Genomic DNA, 25,771 nt, shown 5'->3' with positions numbered 1-25,771 from the left:
ACTGCAAATTCAATAAAAATATCGCTAACAACTGCTAGTTATTGACTACATGTACGAATATTTTTCTGAATTCAAGTAAGACAATAGTTAAAATATAGCTAGAAATTCGGCCCAGCCTATATCGTTAGATAATTAAAGAAAATATATATCAACACTTACATAAATTATGTCTAATTAAGAAATGTTTTGTTATAAAAATACTAATAATTTGCTGCATGCAAAAATATTTCGGTTGATACAACGAAAAAAAAATGTTGAAAAAAAGTTGAAAAACATTTCCCAGCCAGTCTTCAACAGAATATTCCACAATATTTCAGCTGAAAACAAGAAATTTTTAGTTAATTTTCTGAAAAAAATATTCTAGCAGTCGACTGCTAGAATTTTTTTTCGGCCATTTAACCAACAAAAATGGCAATTCCAAGTATTTTTTTAGTTAATTTTAATTATCGGTGGTCAGCAATTTTGGGTTAACAAAATCAACAATTGATTGTTGAAAAAAAGCTGTGTAAAAAATTAACCCATACTTTTAGTTAAATTAACCAAGATTTTCTTAGATTTGCCCCGGCCGGTCTCTCCGTGTATAAATTTAATAAACAAAGTTATCGGAAGTTCAAAATTGCTGGCTAGAGATACTTGTATTTGACACAGAAACAACATTTCAGAAAAGAATTCACTTAAATCGATCAGATTTTGTACTTTATTAGGGGTATGGACAATTATTTGACCTCTTACGGACAAATATTTGACTCACTGTATCAAATTGTTGTAAAATGACAAGGCTGAAGCAGCTGTCCCAATTCACCCCATGTGTCTTGTTTCACCCCAGATGACGATACCACAAAATACTTTTTTAGCCAGATATAGTTTTTTTTCCGTTAACTGCAACTTCAATGTTTAGCTCCTTTTTTTCGACTTCGGAAAAAATGTTAAATTATGAAAAAATAAACTTCCATTGCCAAAGAAGTGAATACCATGACCTTTTATTGCACAAAATTCCTTGAAATCTTATCAAAGGAGGTATGAGAATTGGAGGCTGTTGCAAGAAGTTCTTAAAATGTCCGTTTTTAAAGCATTTGCTAAAGCCACGAAAAAATGTGTTGCTATTCCAGGAACTTTCTGACATAATTCAAAGTGCTTTAAAAGACCTTTCAAACTCACAAAAAAAGTAAGATTTTGTCAATGTTCACGGAAATGCGTAGAAGGCTTGTGTTCGGTATGAGATCATCTCATGTATAGACAAACAAATGCTTAAGGTTAGTGGCATCTTGATTCAAACACTAGAAATAAACGAAAAATGAAAAAAAAACTTTAATCAAACTATTTGATAACATTAAATAAGTGTCAAAAACTGACGTGAAACAGTTGCACGTAGAAAGAAAGTGTAAACACTCCAAAACTTTCAAACCCAAGTTTAATTTTTCTTAAAATCTTGATTATACTTTATTTCAAACAATGTATCATGCCGATTTCAACACTTTTCCACTTCCTTTCATCACAGGTGAAATCATCGTACGATTCGTACGTACTCACTCACTCACGCTCACGCTCTCTCGCAATCACTTCCCGTGATAAGGATTCACCAGCACGCGAAAAAATCCCTCATTTCCCGACGCTCTTGCTCTTTCCTTCTCCCTCGTGTATCGACGACGACCACGAACGGCCCGAAGTGATTCGCGTGGCGAGCGCGCGCGAGTAAAAACAGTTTCGCGAGCAGAACGTTTCCCTCAGTCAACTAGAATATCCCACGGCAAACGGTCGTCTACAGTGCGAAAGGTGGTGCTTTCCCCTCCCCTCTGAACGTGGATGAGGAGACCGTTGTTTTCTTGTTGTTTGTGCAGTGTGTAGAGTGTGAGTAATAATCGGTGTTTATCACGAAAATTGGGACTTTTTCTGTGCGAAGTGAAAACAACGAGCGAACATTTTCGTGAGTGAATCAGTGAGTGAGCGTGTTTTTCGTGAGTATCGCGTGATCCAGTTCACATGCGCGGTCGCATGTTCGGGTGTTCTGCTGACATTCTCCAAAGAACAACGGCGACGACGACGGTGGTGTGAATCGATTAGTTTCGGGAAAGCAATCGACCCCAGTAGTGGTAGCAGTGGACGAAAGTGCACGTGAATCGGTGTTTGTGTGTGTTCCCTTCCAGCTGTGTGTGGAGGGTAGTTGATGGTGTAATTCTAGAAGAAGCACTAAACTGTTGTAAAGTGTACACCCGAAAAATAAAAGAGAGGCCCCGCAAGGCAGAACACAAGTGACACAATGCCCTCTGAACCGAAACTGTTTAACCCGCACCCGGATGTGGCCGAAAAGGCGTACATCAACAGCATGGACCAGTACCGGGAGTACTACCGCCAGTCGGTGGAGAATCCCGCCCAGTTCTGGAGCAATGTGGCCAAGCAGTTCCACTGGGAGACCCCGTACGACCCGCAGAACTTCATGTCGTACAACTTTGACATCTCCAAGGGACCGATCTTCGTCAAGTGGATGGAGGGCGCCTCGACCAACATCAGCTACAACCTGCTCGATCGGAACGTCCGGAACGGCCTTGGCGACACGGTGGCCTACTACTGGTAGGTTACATAAGGAATCTGTGGGATCAAGGACAAAGTCGGGGTGGTGGAAGCCCCTCGCTCGATGCAGCTGAGAAACCCACAGCAAAACAGTGGGCGCTTACGTCAGCCACCATTGATTTTTCCGCTTTTCATCCGAGAATGGAACTTCTTTATTTGCGCTTTTGGAGAATTTTGTTTGTTTTGTTTTTCTCTCGAGTGGTACGCACTCAATCAATGGGGGAAGTCAAGATAAAATGCCACTCGAAAATGAACGGAACAAAAAAAAATAACACATTCTGCCAGATATAATTACAGAGAGGGTGGTGCGATTACTTTCCATTTTTAGAAAATTGCTCCAGTTTGGACAAACTGACGTGCGTCTCCATTGAAATTTAATTATTGATTTCTTTGTTTGGTAGCCCTTGTCAATCGATGGCACAGAATAGACTATTTGTAGCCACATCCAATTTGGACACTTGACCGTTTTGAGCAACCAAAAAGGTAGGCCAAATGGGCTGGATCGATTTTTATTTGGATAAAAACCGCAACATTGATGATGGTCGTGGCTCTGTGGTTTCTTCAGATTTTTTTGTAGTTTTATTCAGAAGATTTTCATAGCATGATTGCTTGGTAATCGAACATTATGACACATAGGAGCGATCTTTCTAATAACAAACAAATTAATTAATTTGTGCAATATTCGAACACGGAATGGTTTATTCTCTTTCATTTAATTTATTTCGTTTTTCAATCATGCTAAATTGAGATGTGGACTACCTTTCAACAGCTGATTAATTTAAAGTTGGTAACAGAGTTTCCCGGTGCTTGAAGAATCGAATAAATTTTCCAAAGAAGAAAAGTTAAAACACAACCTTCGAAAATGAATGTTCTATAGCAGCGATTCTCAACCTTCTTCTAGGCCGGTACCCCCTGCCATGTAAATCAAGTAGGCCCAGTACCCCCGTTGAGAATCGCTGTTCTATAGGGATTAGAGTAAAACAAAAATGACTTTTAGGGAGCATTCAGGGGTTTGTTCCAGTTGGCATACTGAGCCCAAATCCCAAACATAAGCTTTGCATTTGAATTTTAAATGGGATTTAACCCATGCGCATCTTTTCGTATATATAACATTGAAATTTGGCGCACTGTGATGCTCAGTAGGGGAGAGTGGGGAGACTTGATCCCCTTTTTTGTATCGCACATAACTCTGTCAATTTCTCACAAAACTATGATCTTTTTGCATGAATTGAAAGCTTAAACATTCTACTATGTTTGGCTGATAAGGGTATTTCTTCAGATAAACTCTTCGAATAAAGCCAAGCTTTTTTAAAAAATATTTTAAACCGGCATTTTTAAAATGTTGGGGGTAATTTGATCCCCCTTTCAACATTTTGAAGAAATCTTAATCAAAATTTTTCATTTTCATCCAAACTTTTAATTTTCTATAAGATACAGCAATTTCACAATAAACCTGTACGTTTGTGTTCAAAATATAACAAGTTTAGCATGTAAAATATTTAAAAACTTAAAATTTTCTTTTTTAGACCAAAATTGAGCATGTTTACAAAAGCTGGTAATTTTTGTTTACACAACTTTTGAAAAATGGTTCAAACTGCAGTTAGTTATGTACAACTATACTAAAGGAAACCATCTACGAAAACCCAGCCAAATTATTTAATCTTGAGGCTGATTCCAGTGACTGTAAAAATGCAGGGATCAAGTCTCCCTTAACGCACTTTTTTAAACAATTGATTGTAAAAATAGTATGACGATAAATTTAACGTCAAATGCGTAAGGGTTTTGGAGTTGATATGTTTATCAAACAATTCATGTATAAAAAAATATTATTTTGAATTATTTTTGAGTGTTTTCTATACTTATCAAAACAGAGAAAAAAGATCTCTTGGAAGTTTTTTGCAGCACTTCTTAGAAAAATGTGTGTAACTCAATCTAAACATTTTTTAATTTTTTCTTTGTTTTCTACAATGAGATTTAGTCAATTTCGCACAACTTTCTAGAACAAAGCTAATTTTTTTACCCACATGCTGACGAGATACAGGCTTGGGATCAAGTCTCCCCACTCTCCCCTACACCTCTTCAAATTATGGCATTTTATTTTTCGAAGAATCGGTCCCAGAAAATTCAAATGGCGTGTCTTGGGCGTCGCGATGTGTGCATCTTTTTGTAACCTCGCTATCTTTTTGTTATATAAACTATCATTTTGTTCCATAAACCTATCTTTTTGTTACATAAACCAAAAGATGCGCAAGGACACGCCGTGATGTTGAAAATAAACGCTTCAGTGGCCAAAGTGCCTCAAAAATTGTCATTTTTGAAAACATCTTTTTTGACGGGTTGAATCCCATTTAAAATTCAAATGCAAAGCGTCAGCTCCTGTTACGTCCAATCATGCTCATATTTGGGATGTGTGGGGTTAGTGAATTTTCACCATTTCGCGGACAGCGTGAAATTTGAAGATTTCCGTACAATATTGTGAAATTTATGAATTTTCATCCACTATTAATATTTGATTTCAATTGAAAAGTGTGATATGAATCAATTGAAGAATTATTCGCATAAAATTGACATTCAATTGTAACAATATTTATTGTTTAGTGAATTTATCAAGAATTAAATGCTTCGAATTGGCTTACTTGGCTTACTTATATGATGCTAACAAAAATCAGTCAAAGTAAAACACATATTTTTGGAATCATCTAGTTACTACAAGAATAGTTTATCAGTTTTTTAAAGGAAATTTCATAATTCAGAAAGATTTTCATGCGCATAACAATTTCATACCTGTTTTATTTGAAATAGATATTTTGATTTTTTTTTAATTCAAGCTTGATTTATTCAAGATTTAATAAGTAGATTTTTGATCTTTAACACCTAAACTCCTAAGCTCGAGAAAAAGGGGGAATTTCCATATAAATTCCCCTTTTTCCTCGAAATTTGATTATTTGAGTGGATAAATACCACTTTTTTTGTTTTTTTTTTGTTCTGATAATGCATAATGTATTTTTGCCTATTGATTTTAAATTAAGTTTTTTGAAAAGTCAGGTGAAAACCACTATATCCAGATTTTTAAGCGAAGATGGCGTTCGAATGGTGAACGCCCGAAATGTCAAAATCACGAAGTGGTACCGTAAAACGGGGTGACTTTGATAGCCGGGGTGACTTTGATAGGTTTGCGATTTTTACGCAAAATGAAGAGTACAGTTAAAATACGTAAGGAATGGTTTAGAAACATACTGACCGTGGTAGAGAAGTGTTCGAAGTACCTCAACAAGAACTTTTCATAAAATTTTGACAAGTTTAAAAAGTTAGTTAAGTATAGTTAAGAAAATCTTGATGAAAGTCATTATTTTAAACTTCTCAAAGTGTCATGATTTTCTCAATGAACATGATTTTTAATCGGAAAACGGAATGCATTTTCGGATTCTTTGGACAATTTTCCACTAGGAGAAGGTTAAAAAAAATTGTAAATAATATATAATATTTTGTTTTTGAAACACAATTTAAAAAAATCACCAACTTTATAGGCAATTTCAGTTGAACAAATTTCATGTAAAATGTGAAAATCTGTGATTCGTGCTTGAAATTCGGTATATAATGCAATATAAATCGATAATTTTATAAAAAAAAATTTCTTAAAACTATATCAGCTACTTTAGTGATGGTACATATAGCGTACAAATAAAGTTTGAACATCTTAAATATGATTTTAATCTAATCTAATCTAATCAGACCCTAGTGCAGCCAATCTTTCGAAGGGATCCTGGAGAGTGCCTTAGGTTAGATGACGCCTAGCACTCTTCTTGTCATTTATTAACATTTGTAGTGCGCCATTGCATCGGAATGCATTGAAACATCACAAGCGTTAAACCGGCCAGGCCTACTGCGTAAAGCCATATCGCAGAGATGACTCGTAATTGGGTTGAGTTTGAGCACTGAGTGTTCGAACAACAACACAATTCTGAAACGACAGGGGAGAAAGAAGCGTGGGGACACACCACCATACGCTCCGAGATTTTGATTGTATTCGTTGGGAGCACCATGCTAAGAAGGTTTGGTACTCCGGGACCCTCTGGGATGGGACATTGTATTTCCACGAATGCCCTGGACACTATTTGCCGTGGTTATAGCGCCACAACTCGCTCGAACATCTTAAATATGATTTTAACAAGAAAAACTATGACTATCAAAGTCACCCCGGAATTAAAACTAAAATTTTTTAACGTAACTATATTTCTAAACATTATTGAAAAAACTTTTTTTCTGAAATAGTGCATGGACTTTGTGTGGCCTACCCCAGTACATGTTTTAAAAATAATAATCTTGAGAAAAACCTTACCTGTTGGAAAATATTCTAAAAACAAATTGAAATCCTATCAAAGTCACCCCGGTTTACGGTACCAACATTACGAAACAAGTGTGACACGGCATGACAGCCATACTTTTTTTCTAATGTTGGTGCTACTGCGCGATTTTGACATTTCGGGCGTTCACCATTCTAACGCCATCTTCGCTTAAAACCCTGGATAATATTTTTACTGGGCCCATCCATAAACCACGTGGAAACTTTTTTGGAAATTAGAAATAGTTTTTTTTGCGTTTTTAGTTTTTTGAAAAATAATATATATTGAAAAATAAAAAGTTGTTTCTGAGATTTTCTGAGTTATTTAAATAGTTTACATGTTCTGTGAAATTTCCGTGAAATTGGTGTTTTGAAATTAAGGTCCCCATGAAATTTGCCATTTTTTAGCGTGAAAAATCACTAAGCCTAGGGATGTGGGCTCAGTATGCCCACCGGAACAAACCCCTGAATTCACGCCAAAAAGTCATTTCTTTAAAATTCTTACTTTCGGGACCAAATGGCTCTCGGCTGAATATATTGTTCTATGATTATTCAGGATGTTTTGCGTAACATTTCCAAAACTGGTGAGTATCAATTAACACAATTCTGAGATTGAGATGATTTTTTTTTAAAAACATGTGTTTACGTAACATTTAAATTTATTGAACATTAGGAAGATTTGCATGCGCATAAGAGAAATTAATTTATCAAATGGGAATATACTAATATGGAAAGTGAATCCTCCACTGGCGAAAAAAAATCACTGATTGGAAGCCGAATTTGAACCAATAATAATTGAACCAATAACTGAAGGTTAAGATAAAACTTTTTGCTGCTTCACGTAATAAGTTGGTTTTTTATCTCAGTATTAATGGGTCAAATCCTCTGTTCTTTTAAAAAAATAAAAGAAATTAGGCCATTTGACAAAAAAAAAGTTCGAAGAAGGTCAAACTTGATCATGACTTCTAATGGTACAAAAGTCGCAATTTAACAATTCACTTTAAGTGTGATACAAATTGAAAACGGAGAACGTATAAAACATGTGATAAATACTTTTCTCTTGCAAAGCTTAATAGAAAAAAAATAATTTATATTTTGGAAAAAAGAGTTAAAAACGTTTTTCTTGAATTCTTGTTACTTACTTTTATTTTTAACTTTATCGAAGACACCAAGTCGCTCAGAAAATTGCTTCTCAACAAAGATATTTTTCAAAAAACATTTGCTAAGCATGTTAGGGTTCGCACCCCTAAAATTTTTATTGAAAGTCGGCTGATTTTTTGCCGTCCTCACGTTACTGGAACATAACAAAAGTTATGTTTAAAAAACGATTTTAACAAATGTCCGGAAGATTGTAAAAAGGGTGGTTTTTGTAAGAAAACTCATCATATTATACATTTTCAGAAAGGTATTTTTTTTCCAATGCGTCCAAGACATTGAAGATCTGACAAATCTATCAAAAGTTATAAGCACTTAAGTGTTATTTATACGCTTTTTGAAGGCCGGTAGATATGTTGGTGAACACGTTGTCCGGATCTCTCATGCAACCTATCGTTGGATGAGTATTCAAAAGACCTTTCTAACGCGTTCAAAACATTGAAGATCTGACAACGATATCTAAAGTTATATGCAATTAAGTGTTATTTACGCACTTTTTGCATTTTGGATATCACCCTTTAAATGTGAGGAAGGCGCCAACCACCTAAGGGTGGATTAAGTAACGTTTTTTTTTCTGGTTTCAGCAGAAATTTCACTGCTATTGTAGTTTTTTGCCCATTCAGCGGCGTTTTTGACGGAATCTTCTATATTTTTTAAATATTTGTTGGACTTAAGGGAGCGAATAACCCATGAGGTTAAAGTTCCCCTAATAAAATCAACAACAACTTGTTAGACTAATGAGGGCAAAAATTGCTGCAAATTAAAATTTGCAAAGCATTTTTTTGTAAACAATTTGAAATACATTGTATAACATATAATTTTTTATCAAACAGGCTTTTTGTGATAAGTTTTGTCTCACAATGTTAAAAGGAATGCTTTTAATAACCATTTATTACCATTTTCTTCCAAGGTAGCAAAGAATTACGCTAGTTAAGCTCCAAAAAATCGTCAGATATTTTTGGTTGTATTAAGAGTAAACAAACCAAAACAACAACGTTTTACGCGGGTGTTGGTTTCAGCGAAAAAATATGCTGGATCAGCAAATTTTCAGCAAATGTCAGATAACTCTGCAGTGTTGCCAATGGATCCCATATTAACATACGAACATTTATCGATTAGGTATCCTTGCTTTGAATCATATGTTAAAATTACACAAGACAACTCCCAAAAATCAATGTTCGCCATTTCTCCACTGTAGCCGTTGTGTGGGCTCTTTAGAACGAACAAACGGTGTGCGCGTGAGTTTGACGTAACGTGTAACGAAAGCACTTTTGACGCTCAGTTTCTCAAAAGGTAATGAATTATTGAAAAGTGCCGTCGCAAGCACCACCACCACTATGGTGAAATGCTGGATTTTCGCTTTCGGATCCAGGTCGGTTACAAAAAAGAAGCACAATCTGTCGCAAATTTCATACGGGCACGAATACTAGCCGGGAAAGTTGTACGTCAACTTTGTATGTATCGCCTTTACTTTGCTTACTGTGGAAGGTTAGGGTAAATGCTTAATTGAATTGAAATGTTGGCAAATGAGCTTCATTGAAACAAGCGTTTGAACTTTTCATTTTATTGTGGAAGTATCAGTAAATTACAAATCTAATAATAATCAACAAATCACAAATCATCTGAACAACTTTCAATAAAAGCAGTTGAATGCCAATTTTGTGTATTGAAGGTGCAAGCCTGGTTAGTCAATTTTATTTGCTTGGCGACCTTGTGCTGTCACTAGTGCTGCAAATAGTAACTTGATGCAGTGAAATGTGCAGTACTAATTCCGTTACATGAATTAAAAGCGGTGTGAACAGGAGTTTAAGGTTAAATATTTTATAGTCAACTACAAGTTACATGAGTACTGATTTAATTCTATAGAAATATATTTGAACAAACGGATATATAAATAATCAAATAAATAATAAAAATTCTGCAACCTGTTTGTTTACTAACCAACGACAAATAATGCTGATAACAATCGACTGGCGGTGCCGAATCCAATCGCGAGCTTATAAAAACAATTACTCGCCACTTTTTACGGCGTTTCTGCTTATAAGTATGAAACGTGCCTCTGTTTTTATAACATTTCTTCCAGATGACCGCGCCAAGGCAAAAAGAACAAATCGTTCGTCCGGGTTCTACGATTCCGTCCAGCCCAAGCAATGACGCAGATTTACGCCACCGCGCGCCGTGTTTACACTTTATTATCATACCGTGGCTGCAATGGCCAGACGCTGGGCTCGAGTAGTTTCACCTTGACCAAAAGTTTGCTAATGAACTCATCGCGCGAACTAGTACACACTTTCATCGAAAATTAGCATTCTTAGAATGAGTTCGCTAATTTTAGCCACCCTAAATTTCAACCAACAGCACCTGAAAGTCTACAAAACAGAGGTTTCAGACAACTTTTAAAAGAATAATAAAAGCTTGCAAAAAGATCAAGTTGAAGGACCGACATTCATTTCCTGAACCTACATTAGAGTGTTGCGCACTGTTGTCAACCACGCTCAGCAGCACGTGCGGCCTGATGTGAGCAAGATTTATTCCCTGTTCCCTGAGCTGAACAACGGCAAAGAACGAGTAACAGGTGTTGTTACTGGTGCACAAAAACCGTGCTGCACCCCGTCCAGGGTCAAAGTCGTTTGCGCGCGCGCGCTCGAAAGAGATCACCTGGATTGACATGTGGCATTGGCGGTTGCGATCAGATTTTAATAGGACGTTGGCGAGCAAAGGTTTACGATTACGTTGCCTTAACAAAGTTTGTTTGTTAACTTTGTGTCAAATTTAAAAACTCACCGTTTAAAAATTGCTTAACAAACAGATTTTACGGCCGTTGAATAGCCTAATTGGATCACCATCGGAACATGGTACTAAATATCGTGCAACCGGCTGTGAAACAGCCGATTTCACTTAATAGCTAAAGTGAACTGCAAGCTGTCATTCATTAGTCTGCGACTCATCATGTGTGCACTCCCTGATAGGTTCGAGGTTGTGGGTTTGTTGGCAATGCTAGAGTAAAATGGAAATTAACATTTGAAATCAGTTAATTGCTTTGTTAAAAAATGGAGACCGGGACCCGTGGTGTAGGGGTAAGCGTGGTTGCCTCTCACCCAGTCGGTCTGGGTTCGATCCCAGAAGTTCCCGGTGGCATTTTTCGAGACGAGATTTGTCTGATCGGCGTGGTCCGTTGGACGGGGAAGTAAATGTTGGCCCCGGTCTAACCTAAAGGGTTAGGTCGTTAGCTCAATTCAGGTGTAGGAGTCGTCTCCCTGTGTCCTGTCTCGGTGGAGTCGCTGGTAGGCAGTTGGACTAATAATCCAAAGGTCGTCAGATCGAATCCCGGGGTGGAAAGAAGCTTAGGTGTAAAAGAGGTTTGCAATTGCCTGGTGCCCAAACCTAGTTTCGAGTAGGAATCTCGCAATCGAGAACGCCAAAGCAATATGCTGTATAGCGAATTATTTGATTTTTTAAATGGAAACAAAATAAGGCACCTTTATCTGCTTTGTTTAGAACAGACAGCAGACAATTTCTAAATGTTAAGCATTGAAGTGCTCTAAAAACTGCTGTCCGTCTTCCATACTGTTTTCCAGATTTGCCTCAGTTGACGCGATCCTCTTCAGCTAATTTTATATAACTTTTATCAACCAAAATGAACGCAAAAAAGTTTAACAACGGAATTGCAAAATTTACAATAAAACAAAAGTTTAAAATATTTAAACTCTCTACTACTAAACCTCCAGATGGGTTTAGAACTTCAAATTTTCAAAAAAAAAAACGTTACATAATCCACATTTAGGTGGTTGGTGCCTTCCTCACATGCTATCCAAAATAGATACAAAAGGGCGGACCTTTCAGTGTTCTATGATTCATTATTCATACCATCAGATTGGGTAGTCAGATCTTCATAATTCAGGGCTCTTATGTGCTTATAACTTTTGATAGGGTTGTCAGATCTTCAATCTTTTGAACTCGTTGAAAAGGTCTTTTAATTACTAAAATGTTCATAAATAACACTTAAGCGCTTATAACTTTTGACAGGATTGCCAGATCTGCAATCTCTTGAACTCGTTGGAAAGGTCTTTTGAATAGCTTTCTAAAAATGTATAACATAACGGGGTTTCTTACAAAAACCACCCTTTTTACAATCTTTCGGACTTTTGTTAAAATCGTCTTTCTAGCGTAACTTTTGAAGTACTTAACTAAACTTTATAATTTTCAATAGTGACTTATGGGACTCCAAGACGGATCGAATGAGAACAAATCGGTTCAGCCAGTGCCGAGATAATCCAGTGCAAATTTTTGTGATCAACATCCCACCACACATACAGACATTTGCTCAGAATTTGATTCTAAGTCGATATGTAATACATATTATGTATACATGAAGGTCAAATTAAGAATTTCGTTTTTCGAGTGATTTTATAGCCTTTCCTCAGTAAGGTGAGGAAGGCAAAAACAATTTTTATCCTCCACCTCAAAGCACTTCAAAGCATCTACCTAAAGTTAGATTTTTTAGTTTTTTTTTGAATTTTTTCGAACATTTTCAAAAGTGGTTTCCCATGTCTGAAATAGTAGTTTATGCAGTTGCTAAACTAAGATCATGAGTCGTACAACCAGGTTTACCGAAATACGATGAGTGCTGAAAAATTCCAAAAAACACACTTTGAATGGAATTTTTTGGTCAATTGTAGAGGTGGGCAAAACCGCTCTTTTTTAGGAGCCGCTCATTTTCGCTTGCTCATTAAAAAGAACCGCTCTTTTGAACGGCTCTTTCGCTCTTTTTTTTATTTCTGCAAGAACTGAACTAATTCTGATGTTTTATTTGAAGAAAATATTCTGTGAACTCTTTCCTTCATTCTGATTTAATCGATAAAGTCTATAAACGCTTAAGCTTAATTGGACAAAAGAGTTTTTTTTTTAAATCTCTAAACTATTCAGTAGATTTTTGGTAATATTTTACAAATTATGCAATTTGAAATGCTCAAATTCGTATTCTGGTTAAACTTTAGTGTACAATCAGTTGTACAATGATTTTTTTTTTCATTTTGTTCAGACAATCATTTACTTTTGAGATAAATTTTTATTAGCATTGAAATATTTGAAATTGCATTTTCAATTCTCAAAAACAAATTTAATACTATTTTTTTGAAAATTCAATAAATTATATTTATAACATAAATCATGCAATCTTGAAACGGTTCTTTCAAAAGACCGAAGTTTAAAATGAACCGCTGTTCTTTTTTCTGAACCACGGTTCGTTCGCTCTTTTCAGTGAACCGGCTCTTTGAGCGGCTCGCTCATTTTTTGCCCACCTCTAGTCAATTGTCTATGTTAAACACATTTAATTCACCGATAAAATCCAAACAAAATGTACAGCTTTTCAGCGCTGATAAATAGAACTTTTCAACACTTGTATCGAAAAGTACTACTTTTCGATTATTTTTTTTTGTTTTGTTTGTAAAATTATCGATACATATTGAATTTTAAACTGAATTCGAAGCACGAATCAAAAATTTTCACATTTGAATAAAAAAATTTCTACTGAAAATGCCTTCAAATTTGGAAAACAAACAATTTTTATTATTCAATAACTTCTTTTACCTTCTTCTAGTGGAAAATTGTTCGAAGAATCCGAAAATGCATTCCGTTTTCCGATTTGAAATCATATGATATATGTTCATATGTTCATTGAGAAAATCATGACACTTTGAGAACATGAAATTAATGCTATTGATCAACGTTTTCTTAATTATAGTTAACTAACTTTTTAAACTTTTCAAAATTTAATGAAAACTTCTTCGAGAAGTACCTTGAACCAATCTCTAATCCGGTCAGTATGGTTCCATGCAATTCCGTACGAATTTTATTTGTACTCTTCATTTTGCGAAAGAATCTCAAACCTATCAAAGTCACCCCGTTTTACGGTACTTCTGTTCGACACTGTTTTGGTCCTTGAGTTGACACAAACACAGGGAAGCCAAGCTAAAGTGAGAAAAAAAAACGTTTTACCGAGAAATCCAACTGTGTTGTAAGGAAAATATGCCCTTTCTCGGCCCATTTCTAGTATCGGCCTATCAGCAATTTTATGCTGAATTACAACTTTCATAAAGTGTATTTGATTATTCCAAAGTAATAAATATCTCAAATAAAAGTGAGCAAGCAACTCTCTATTGTTGATGTATCTTCAAATGTTGTTATAATAGAAGAAAGCTGCAAAAGTGATGATTATATAGGTCGAAAGCAGATTTTGAAAAGTTCACATTATTTCCTTTGATTTGACTATGAATGATTTGGCCTTCTATGTAGAGAATAAGACGAGGAAATGCAATATTGTGCAAAATTATATTCACGATTCTATTATTCTTCGGAAAAATATGCTTTAAATTATATTTGGCCAATTGGGTCCTAAAATGAAGCCTAGATTGCTGATATTATTGTTTACAGCGATAAAGCTTACTTTTCTGAGTACAATGACCCTTTGTACGACCACAAAGAGTTGAAAATGGATTTTTAAATCAATTTTGAAAAATTAACCGCGCGGTCCTTCTTGACAGAAAAGCTCCTACTTGACAGCTCGTTCCAAGGGGACCATAGTAGATCCATCGAAAAAATGTTGTCTTGTCAAAAAAAATTTTTGCGTTAAAATGAGAAAAAGTGATTAGAAATGGTTTTTAATCGTGTTTTTTACAGTTGTACATAAAAATTGACATAGGGCTTTAGTACCCAATTGAAATGTTGGAGTCGAAATTCGACTGTTGTTGTTTGCTGAGATGCAACGGCGACGCACACGAAAAAGGACAGCAACACGTGAGTGACCGTACTAGTGTGCGTGCGTCGACCAAGTTGAGCTTGTCTGTCTGCGCAACGCAAAGCGATGTGAGTGAAATGAGAGAGAGCGACAACGACCGAAGTCATCGATTGCTGCGATGCTTGCACGTTGGGCGCAGACGATGAGCGTCGGGTCGGTTGCGCGTGTGTGTGTGCGCTCTTGGAATGATCGTGAAATAGAGTTATCTACGTGCGCATGTATTGCGTGTACGTACACGAAAAAAAGTGAGGTTAAATTTTGTACCAGCCAGCAAAACAAATGGTGTGCTAGTGTGTGTGAGATCGGGCTTAGATAGCTCTATGCTCGGGGGTCCTCAGTCTGGTTTGGAAATTTGCAGTGGTTGGTCGTTTGACGACATTTTGCTAAAAAAAAGCTTTGTTTACTACATGGCGCAGTCGGTGGGTAAGTTGGGTCAGGATTTAAAGAAAGATATGTTGAATGGTAGAGTGAAATGAAGTCAGTTGACGAATGCCTCAACTGGACTAATAATAAACAGTACAAAAACAGTTGACGAACGCCTCAACTGAACTTATAAAAAAAAACAGTACAAAAACAGTTGACGAACGCCTCAACTGAACTTATTATAACAACGAAAGTTGACGAACGCCTCAACTGAACTTATATAAAAAAAAAACAGTTCAAAAACAGTTGATGAACGCCTCAACTGTACAAAAAAAAAAGAAAAGTAATAATGTTGACGTATGCCTCAACCACTTGAATCTGAAATAAAAAATAGAGTAATCTTGGACGTAATTTAGTGTGACTTCACAGAGATTGGTTTCATGGGAAAGAAAGCAAGATGGCGATCATGAAGATGCATCATGAATTGCACACATTGCATGGTGTTTTGTTGATCTATTTGCTAAAAGCAAAATGAAAACATGAAAGAAGAGTGTGGTGCGTCACGAAGATCAGAAAAAAAATCATACAAATTAAAGAGTACAAGCTACAAATGTGATAAGAAAAAAAAAGTTCTTATCAAATATTATATGAGAGAGAAAAAAAAATAAAAAAAAATTAAGAGAAGCAAAAATGTTTCATTAAGTTGTTGAAATAAACAATGAAGAAAAAATAACAGAGAAAAAGAGGAGAGTTAAAATGTTAAAAAAAAAGTTTATATTAAAAAAAAGCAGAAACAAAAAAAAATAGCTAAGCACAACAGTAAGTAAAAGTTGAAGAGTAAAAGCCATCAAGGTGATAAGATTTGGTAAAATATCAAATATTATCATGGAAGATGCAAAAAAAAAAAAAAAACAAGAAAAAATTAGTTGAACTCCAAAAAAAAGAAAGATTCAGAGAAAAGTATGGTGCGCCACAAAGAGCGAATTAGAAAAAAAAATACAAATTATGAAGAAGATCAAATGAGAGAGAATGAAACAAAAGAGGAAAGTGTTTTTAATATATTATGAAAGGGATAAATAAAGAAATAAAGAGAAGCAAAAATGTGTTATGAAGTTGTCGAAATAAACAATGAAGATGAAAAAAAAGACAAATTATTAAAAAGATCAAAATAAGTGAGAATAAGAGAAAATAGGAGAGTTTAAATGTTAAAAAGTTTGGTGATTAATCACAAACTGGTTGAGTAAAAAAAAATAATAATAAAAGTAGCTAAGCACAACAGTAAGTAGAAGCTGAAGAGTAAAATCCACCAAGGTGATAAGATTTGGTAACATACCAAATTCTTATCAAATATTATCATGGAATTATTAAGAAGATCAAAATAAGAGAGAATAAAAGAAAATAGGAGAGCTAAAATGTTTAAAAAATGTTGGTGATCAAACTGGTTGAGTAAAAAAAAAAGCAAAAAAAAAAAGTAGTTAAGCACAACAGTAAGTAAAAGTTGAAGAGTAAAAGCCATCAAGGTGATAAGATTTGGTAAAATATCAAATATTATCATGGAAGATGCAAAAAAAAAAAACAAGAAAAAATTAGTTGAACTCCAAAAAAAAAAAGAAAGATTCAGAGAAAAGTATGGTGCGCCACAAAGATGAAGAGAAGCAAAAATGTTTTATGAAGTTGCCGAAATAAAGAATGAAGATGATAAAAAAAAAGACAAATTATTAAGAAGATCAAAATAAGTGAGAATAAGAGAAAATATGAGAGTTAAAATGTTAAAAAAAAGTTGGTGATTATTCACAAACTGGTTGAGTAAAAAAAAAAAGCAAAAAAAAATAATAATAAAAGTAGCTAAGCACAACAGTAAGTAAAAGTTGAAGAGTAAAATCCATAAAGGTGATAGCATTTGGTAAAATACCAAATTCTTATCAAATATTATCATGGAATTATTAAGAAGATCAAAATAAGAGAGAATAAATGTTTAAAAAAATTTTAGTGATTAATCACAAACTGGTTGAGTAAAAAAAAAAAGCAAAAAAAAGTAGCTAAGCACAACAGTAAGTAAAAGTTGAAGAGTAAAAGCCATAAAGGTGATTAGATTTGGTAACATACCAAATTCTTATCAAATATTATCAAGGAAGATGCAAAAAAAAAACAAGAAAAAAATAGTTGAACTGCAAAAAAAAAAGAAAGATTCAGAGAAAAGTATGGTGCGCAACAGAGAGCGAATTAGAATAAAAACAACAAAATAAGAGAGATTTGAACGGGAGAGTGCTTTTTGTAGTCATTCACAACATGGTTCAGAGAATGTATAAAAAAAATGCAACCGCGAAACTATAGATTAAACAAAAAGAAGAAATAGCAACTAAACAAAACAGCAAATAAAAAAAAATAGGAGTGAAACTCACAAAGGTATTCAGAAATGTAAGAGAATGTTGGTTTCCACGTTTTATATTTTATCATTGTAAATACTTCATTAAGAAAAAAAAACAAAAACTAATTGAAGCGCATAGTTTGGGTAAATTAAGGATTCTGTTTGTTAATAACAGATATAATGACAATATTGTTTGAAATAAATACTGAACTTAAGAGTTAAAAAAAAAAATTATCATGATTTTTTAAACAGAGAAACAAATAGTTAAGAATTGTTTGAATGTTTCTGAACTAAATTCTTTAAAAAAAGAAGTGATTTTTCTCATGGAAAGAAAAGTATGAAATAATTGAAACTGATTTCAAATCTCTGACATTTTGAGAAGTTGTTGCAAGAAACATTTTTTTTTTTGGAAATCTACATGCCTTAGATGTCAGTTTAAGAAAAAAAATGGATATATGATGTTTTGCAATTATCATCAGATAGAGTTTATGAAGAAAATAAAATAAAAGTTATTATAAAAGAAGAGAGAAACAAAAACATATTGATTGTAAGGATTTTGAATGTTTCTGAATTGTTATTTTTTCAAAAAAAAAAAATAAAAATAAAATAAAAGATGTGATTTTTTAAATTTATGAGTGTTCAGGGAGAAACAACATAATTTGGTTTGAATTCCTGTAGAAAAAAGCAGTGTTTTTTTTTTTCAAGCAAAGAAAGGAGCAAAATATTGCTGACTGGCAGACTTGTTGAAAGATGTATTTGTTAAAAAGTAAATGAAAGATAAGATCACTAGACGGAGTTTCTGGAGGAAATTATATCAGAGATTTCCATGCATAAAAGAACAACGTAATTTGAAATGTTGGAGGCTTATGAACTAAATTTCTGAAAACAAAGCCTCGATTTTTTTAAACAAACAAAAGTGTGAAATAGTTTGAATTGATAGAGTTTGCATCACTTAAAAGAGTAAATATAAGCGATGTCAGTTTGAAATGATCATTAGTCTTAGTCTAAAAAAAAAAAAAAAAAACTTAAATGAAAGTGATTGTTTTTCAAGAAGATAGAAAAGAATTTGTTTGAATGGGATTGGAAATGTTTTTCGCAAAAAAAAAAAATAATAATAATAATAATGGTGCGATTCCTATCATTTCTGAGAGAGTAAACGCAAGTTTAAGAAAACAACGTTAGAAACGGTAGCTTGCTTTCCTTAAGATTTTATTGAACATTGAATTGTTATATTTTTTACTGAAGAAATTGTACTTTTCTTAATAAATAAAAAGTAAACGGTAGTTTGACAAAAATAGAATTACTGAGTTTCTAAAAAAAAAAAAAAAATGAGCAACATATTTTTTTTAAAAAAAGGGAAGTAAATCAATTTGAAATGTTTTTGATTGTTTTGAACTGAATTCTTAAAAAAAAGAAATGGATATTTTATCTCAAGAAAAGAATAGTGCAAGATTAATCGAAATGCTTTGAAACTTAAACGTCATTGATCATTGGACTAAATTTCTAGAGAAAGTGAAGAAATAATTTCAGATCAAAAAAAAGTAATGAGCAAAATAAATTGTATGAATTAATTGACTACAATTATGAGCAAAAGTTAAATAAAAAGTAATTGTCTTAATTTGAAAAAATAGGTAAAAATATCGTTTTTTTATAAGCGAGGAAAAAGGTTGATAATTTATTGAATTGGTAAGAGACATAGATTCCAGGTACGTCAAAGAAAGACAGACGCAAAAAAAAAAGAAAAGAAAAAAAAAACAAACAATTTGCAACTCTTGTATTAAAATTCACACACAAGAAAAGAATATGTGTTACGTGTACGTACACGGAAAATGTGAGAGCATATGAGTAAAAAAAAAAAAACTGACCAGCTACCAGCTTACTCGACCAAATTGAATAAAATTTGTATGGTTATAAGCCAACAATCTATATAAACTAACGCAGGTTGAACTAAATTGAAAAATGCATGGTTGCAGAGAAATTTAATTTTGAAGACAAAAATTAGTGGTGCTCTGGAGTAACCATGGGCGTCAAAGGGTTAAAAGAAACAGAAAAGAGTAGAGAAGGGGGCGAATGTAGAGAATAAGACGAGGAAATGCAATATTGTGCAAAATTATATTCACGATTCTATTATTCTTCGGAAAAATATGCTTTAAATTATATTTGGCCAATTGGGTCCTAAAATGAAGCCTAGATTGCTGATATTATTGTTTACAGCGATAAAGCTTACTTTTCTGAGTACAATGACCCTTTGTACGACCACAAAGAGTTGAAAATGGATTTTTAAATCAATTTTGAAAAATTAACCGCGCGGTCCTTCTTGACAGAAAAGCTCCTACTTGACAGCTCGTTCCAAGGGGACCATAGTAGATCCATCGAAAAAATGTTGTCTTGTCAAAAAAAATTTTTGCGTTAAAATGAGAAAAAGTGATTAGAAATGGTTTTTAATCGTGTTTTTTACAGTTGTACATAAAAATTGACATAGGGCTTTAGTACCCAATTGAAATGTTGGAGTCGAAATTCGACTGTTGTTGTTTGCTGAGATGCAACGGCGACGCACACGAAAAAGGACAGCAACACGTGAGTGACCGTACTAGTGTGCGTGCGTCGACCAAGTTGAGCTTGTCTGTCTGCGCAACGCAAAGCGATGTGAGTGAAATGAGAGAGAGCGACAACGACCGAAGTCATCGATTGCTGCGATGCTTGCACGTTGGGCGCAGACGATGAGCGTCGGGTCGGTTGCGCGTGTGTGTGTGCGCTCTTGGAATGATCGTGAAATGCTCGGGGGTCCTCAGTCTGGTTTGGAAATTTGCAGTGGTTGGGCGTCATCCATAAAGTATGTCACGCTCTAGGGGGGGAGGGGGAGTCTGGACGAGTGTGACATTGCGTGTTATAAGTATACGAAAAGCGTGACAAAGGGGGGGAGGGGGGGTAAATTTTGGCTGATTTTAGCGTGACGTACTTTATGGATGAAGCCTTGGTCGTTTGACGACATTTTGCTAAAAAAAAGCTTTGTTTACTACAGCCTTCTATAATTGAGAACTGCCACAAAAATAAAAAGTATCGTAAAAGGGGGTTATTTGGTTATCACTCAGTTGTCGAATGCAGGTTTCTCGTGATATTTCTAATAAAAGTTATATCAATATTTTATGTTCAAGACTAACCTTTGAAGGGGTCGTGACAACCGTCCATTTAATGTCATTTTTTTGTTTAGTTTTTTTTTCAGTGGAAGCCAATTTTACGATGTATAAGCAAATACTTATAAAAAAAATAATATTTATACAAAAGAAGTATAAAAAGGTCACACCCACCCTGAATCAAACAGTATAACCTAAATCACCATGCGTCTCCACAGAAAACACAACTCTTAAAATCTAAGGCATTGCACTTCACTTTTTTTTCAGCTATTCTCATCTTGCACTCTTCAAGTGTATGGTCTAGGGTTTGCTTCAGGAAGTTTTCCCTTTCTTTGAACTCGATTATACCTGAGCACATCTCTTTTGACTGACATTTTATGAACAACCACGTCCCTAACCTTGAACCATCCCTCAAAGTAGTCACTTTCCGTTTGAAGACTCTCTGGTGTTTCCTTGTAATCCAGTGATACTGTGGTCCCCTTACTTTTGCACAACAACTGAATGAGCTTTTTCCAGTTGTTCCAAACTCGAAATTTCACACGATTCCGTGCTTCAGTAGTGTCCGTACTCATCACACCCTGACCGACTTCATTAGTCGCCATCGTGGAGGTGTTTAACCTTTTTGTACATTCCTTGGGGCGCTATACACGTGCGCGCGAGTGTGTGAACACCAAAGGTGCGAGCGCACTTATTAGGGGAGAACCCTGCGGGTGACTGACGCAAAACGGCGCGGATTTCGCGTCCCAGTGCGCAATTGACACGGTGATGTTCGGTAAACAGCTTTTTTGTTTGCGAGAGGGAAATTGGCAAATTATTGAGTAATCTCTTAATGAGTTTGTTGTATGGTTAGATGCAATGACGGCAATGATCATTTGTGACAAGTCATTGTTGCTTGAGGAAGTTCTAAATACCGGCATTGTTCTCAAACGATAATTCAATAACTTTTCTTGCATCTAAAACAAACAAGTCTTACAAAAAGCGCCATAGCTTTGAACGATGTTTTCCAGTACATGTGGTTGGGGTTTGACACCAATATCACATTACAAAAGATGCTTGCTTCAAGCGTGTTCTAGACCTTACACCTTTCCAAAAACCGTCCAACTCCAAGCGAAACTTACTTGGGGATACCGTGGAGATTTTCCCTTATCCCCTTGAAAAAGTGGAGCATCAACACTTTCCAGTCTTTGAAATCCCTTTCCTTGTCACTGGTGCGCGATGGACATGGGAGCGGCCCAATTATCAATATCTAGGCAATCTGTTTTAGAAAATCACCACACCACATGGCGAAATCCAGTCTGCAATCTGCTTAAACCACCGTCTCCTAGCGAAGCGAATACCACTTTACAAAAGATGACTTATGCTGATTATTTGTTACCATATTATCGAAGACCTTAAGACCTAAATTTCCCCCTTTAACTTACAGGGAAGGCAACCACCCGGACGACTACAGCCGGCTGACGTACCGCAAGCTGCTCGAGGAGGTATGCCGGTTCGCGAACGTGCTCAAATCGCACGGCGTCCAGAAGGGTGACCGCGTGTCGATCTACATGCCCATGGTCATGGAACTTCCGGTGGCGATGCTCGCCTGTGCCCGCATCGGCGCCGTCCACTCCATTGTGGTTAGTAATTGGGTTGATGTTTGATATTTTGGAGCAATTACTAAGAAGACATTTACTTTCAACAGTTTGCCGGCTTCTCGTCGGACTCGCTGGCCGAGCGGATGCACGACTGTCAGGCCAAGGTGCTGATCACGGCCGATGGGGCTTGGCGTGGCGAGAAGATCTTGCACCTGAAGAACATCTGCGATGAGGCGATGACGAAGGCTGAGGAGATGGGACATCGTGTTGGCACGTGCGTTGTGGTGTCGCACATCAACCGGGTGACTCCGGGAAATTCCGCCTGGGATGGGGAGTTTGATGTAGGTTGGCTAAAGTTTGGAGTGCTGGTTCAAGATTTAACGTTTGATTTCTGCAGACCCCATGGACGGACGATCGCGACTTTTGGTGGCACCAGGAGATGGAAGAGGCCGACACGTCTTGCTATCCGGAGTGGATGGCGGCCGAGGATCCGCTGTTTATGCTGTACACCAGTGGATCAACGGGCAAGCCCAAGGGTGTGCTTCACACCACCGCTGGGTATCTTCTGTACGCCGCCACGACCTTTAAGATCGTGTTTGACTACAAGCCGCACGATGTTTACTGGTGCACCGCCGATATTGGTTGGATCACCGGCCACACGTACGTGCTGTACGGACCGCTGGCCAACGGTGCGACCTCGGTCATGTTCGAGGGTAGTCCATTCTTCCCGGAGAACGATCGCTACTGGGAAGTTGTGGACAAGTACAAGGTCACGCAGTTCTACACGGCACCGACGGCGATCCGATCGCTGATGAAGTACGGCGATGAGCCGGTCCTGAAGCATGATCTGTCGACGCTGAGGTGAGTTGGTTCGTGGTCGAGTTTGAGTGAACCGGTTAACGAGATGTCCATTGCAGAGTCCTTGGAAGTGTTGGTGAACCAATCAACCCGGAGGCATGGATGTGGTACTACAAGGTGGTCGGCAAGGAAAAGTGCTCGATCGTGGACACCTTCTGGCAGACGGAGACCGGCGGACACGTGATCACCCCATTGCCGGGAGCAACCCCAATGAAACCAGGATCTGCTGTAAGTTTCGATCGTTCAATGCGTTGGATGTTAGGTTTAATAATTGTTACAATTTTCAGAGCTTCCCATTCTTTGGCGTGAAACCAACCCTGCTGGACGAAAGTGGTAACGAGGTCAAGGGAGAAGGTGAGGGTTACCTCGTGTTTTCTCAACCATGGCCCGGCATGATGAGGACCTTGTTCAACAACCATCCCCGCTACGAGTCAACGTATTTCTCCAAGTTTAACGGATTTTACTGCACCGGAGACGGTAAGATCGGGATGGTTCCCAAAGGTGATCTTCAAGTAATCACAAATGATCTTTCCAGGTGCTCGACGTGACGCCGACGGATACTACTGGGTTACCGGTCGCGTCGACGACATGCTGAACGTTTCCGGCCATCTCATGTCGACGGCCGAGGTCGAGTCCGTACTGACGGAGCACACGCGGGTGTCGGAAGCCGCCGTCGTGTCCCGACCACACCCCGTCAAGGGTGAATGTCTCTACTGCTTCATCACGCCCAACCAGAACGAAGTGTTTGACAAGACCCTGATCAACGAACTGAAGGTTCTCGTCCGGGAACGGATTGGTCCGTTCGCCCAGCCGGACGTGATCCAGCACGCGCCGGGACTTCCGAAGACACGCTCCGGCAAGATTATGCGACGAGTGCTGCGCAAGGTGGCGGTCAACGATCGCGAAATCGGCGACACTTCGACCCTGGCGGACGAAGCGATCATCGAGCAGCTGTTTGCCAACCGGCCGGTAGCTTAAGGAAGGTTCTTCGCCCTGCAAGCGCACACCCACGTGTGATCTCTCTCTCTATCGGCTGCTGTTGTGGATGCAGAAGGTTGGCGCATTAATCTTGTGTAGTGTTTTGGGATAAGTTTAGTTATTATCGGAGCAGAAACTAGAAAGGCACTGGCATTTAGCCCACCATTTGGGGCTAACGAGAAAGACTTATTTGAGAATGGTGCTACCAAAAGGAACTATTATGAAACAGAACACGAACATTTAACTGTACCACTGAGGATGGTCTAACACACACACAAACACACATTGTTGAAATGATTATACACAAACTTTGTAGAATAACCAGATACTTACCGCGTACAGGATTCGCGAACACTAAAAAAATGGTGAAATTGTGTATTTCAGGACATCACATTCCGCGTACACAAAAGTGAGTGAAAAACGGTGAATCTTTGCGAGAAACTCGTCGATCTAGATGGTACATGTGCTTTACAAAGTGTATGTTTTAACTCTTAGGTTTAAGTATTACTTTGATGATGCAAAGTTGTAAAAGAAAGCATTTCGTTCAAAACGAAACCCAATGGCTTAACATGTTTTGAACAAACAGGAGAAATCAAGTAGAACACGAAATCCTACAAAAACACACACACACAAAGAACGAGATCATTTGTAGCTTCTAAGCATCCAAATCGTGCACAGATATTTTATGTATGTTAGTACTTGCGTCTTTTATGTTTTAAAAATACCTTCTAATAAAACACAAATATTTCAACCAACACAACACACATTTCTTCAAAATGTTTTGTTTTTCTTCATTTCCCTCACTCCGTCAACACATGGACACTTTCTGCATCCACCATCACCTCCCAAAGACAGCCATTTCCCTTAAGCTCACCCGTACAAGATGGTTTCTCCGACATTGAAAAAATAATAATAATAAAAACCGCCCAATCGCGATACATATCATTTCCTTTGCTTCCACACCGGGTAGAGGAAACTATTAGTTTGTTAAGATATTGCGTCACTTGTTTTGCAGATAGTAATCCAAAAGTGGCATTTTAAACAAAAAATTTAGTCACTAATATTTGAAAAATGCAAAGTCCTGGTGGGCGCTGCGCTCAACTTAAACCACATACATATCAAGCAAACGCTTTTTGGGATAGATTTCAACTCAGCAATTTGCATTTGTTAACATAGTTTCACAAAAAAAGGTATACTTATTATTCTAGGTGGCGCCGTTGTAAGTAAGAGAAACATACCAAACAGTACTATTAGAATGTTAAATTAAAACTTGAACGAGAGCTGAACTAAATGAAAACAAAAATCACTATAATCTGTTCGTTGTACCATTGACTATGATTCAATAAAACATTTACTGGATGTAGAAGAGTTATCGGAAGCGTTTTTTGTAGTTTTAGTTGGTGTGTAAATTTCGTGGTATTTTTTCGCAGGTTTAAATCCACATCTTGTTTGCAAAAGTTTGGATTTATCTTAAAGGAAAAATTGCTTCAACATAACCAACAGATTGCATGCATTGTTCTGAGACTCCTTTACCATTTTTTTTAGTATTTTACAAGGTGTAATCAAAGGCTATGGTAAGTATATTTTATGCAGGCATCGTAATACAGTTAAATCCCTTCTCTCTGGTTAAAT

General features: G+C 36.6%; 1 protein-coding gene across 1 annotated transcript; it reads left to right on the top strand.

Annotated features, from left to right (window-relative positions):
- The first annotated feature begins 1,737 nt into the window (after window positions 1-1,737).
- LOC120420652 (acetyl-coenzyme A synthetase) lies at window positions 1,738-25,157 on the top strand. Its single transcript, XM_039583736.2, has 7 exons — window positions 1,738-2,568; window positions 22,150-22,345; window positions 22,411-22,644; window positions 22,701-23,164; window positions 23,221-23,389; window positions 23,449-23,638; window positions 23,697-25,157. Exons 1-7 carry the CDS (start codon window positions 2,258-2,260, stop codon window positions 24,137-24,139), a joined length of 2,007 nt encoding a protein of 668 aa, XP_039439670.1. The 5' UTR covers window positions 1,738-2,257; the 3' UTR covers window positions 24,140-25,157.
- The last annotated feature ends 614 nt before the right edge of the window (window positions 25,158-25,771 follow it).

Source organism: Culex pipiens, chromosome 3 (assembly GCF_016801865.2).
Source record: "Culex pipiens pallens isolate TS chromosome 3, TS_CPP_V2, whole genome shotgun sequence".
Classification (NCBI taxonomy): domain Eukaryota; kingdom Metazoa; phylum Arthropoda; class Insecta; order Diptera; family Culicidae; genus Culex; species Culex pipiens.
Note: the sequence above shows the minus strand (reverse complement) of the source record. Positions and strands in the feature narration are given on the sequence as shown.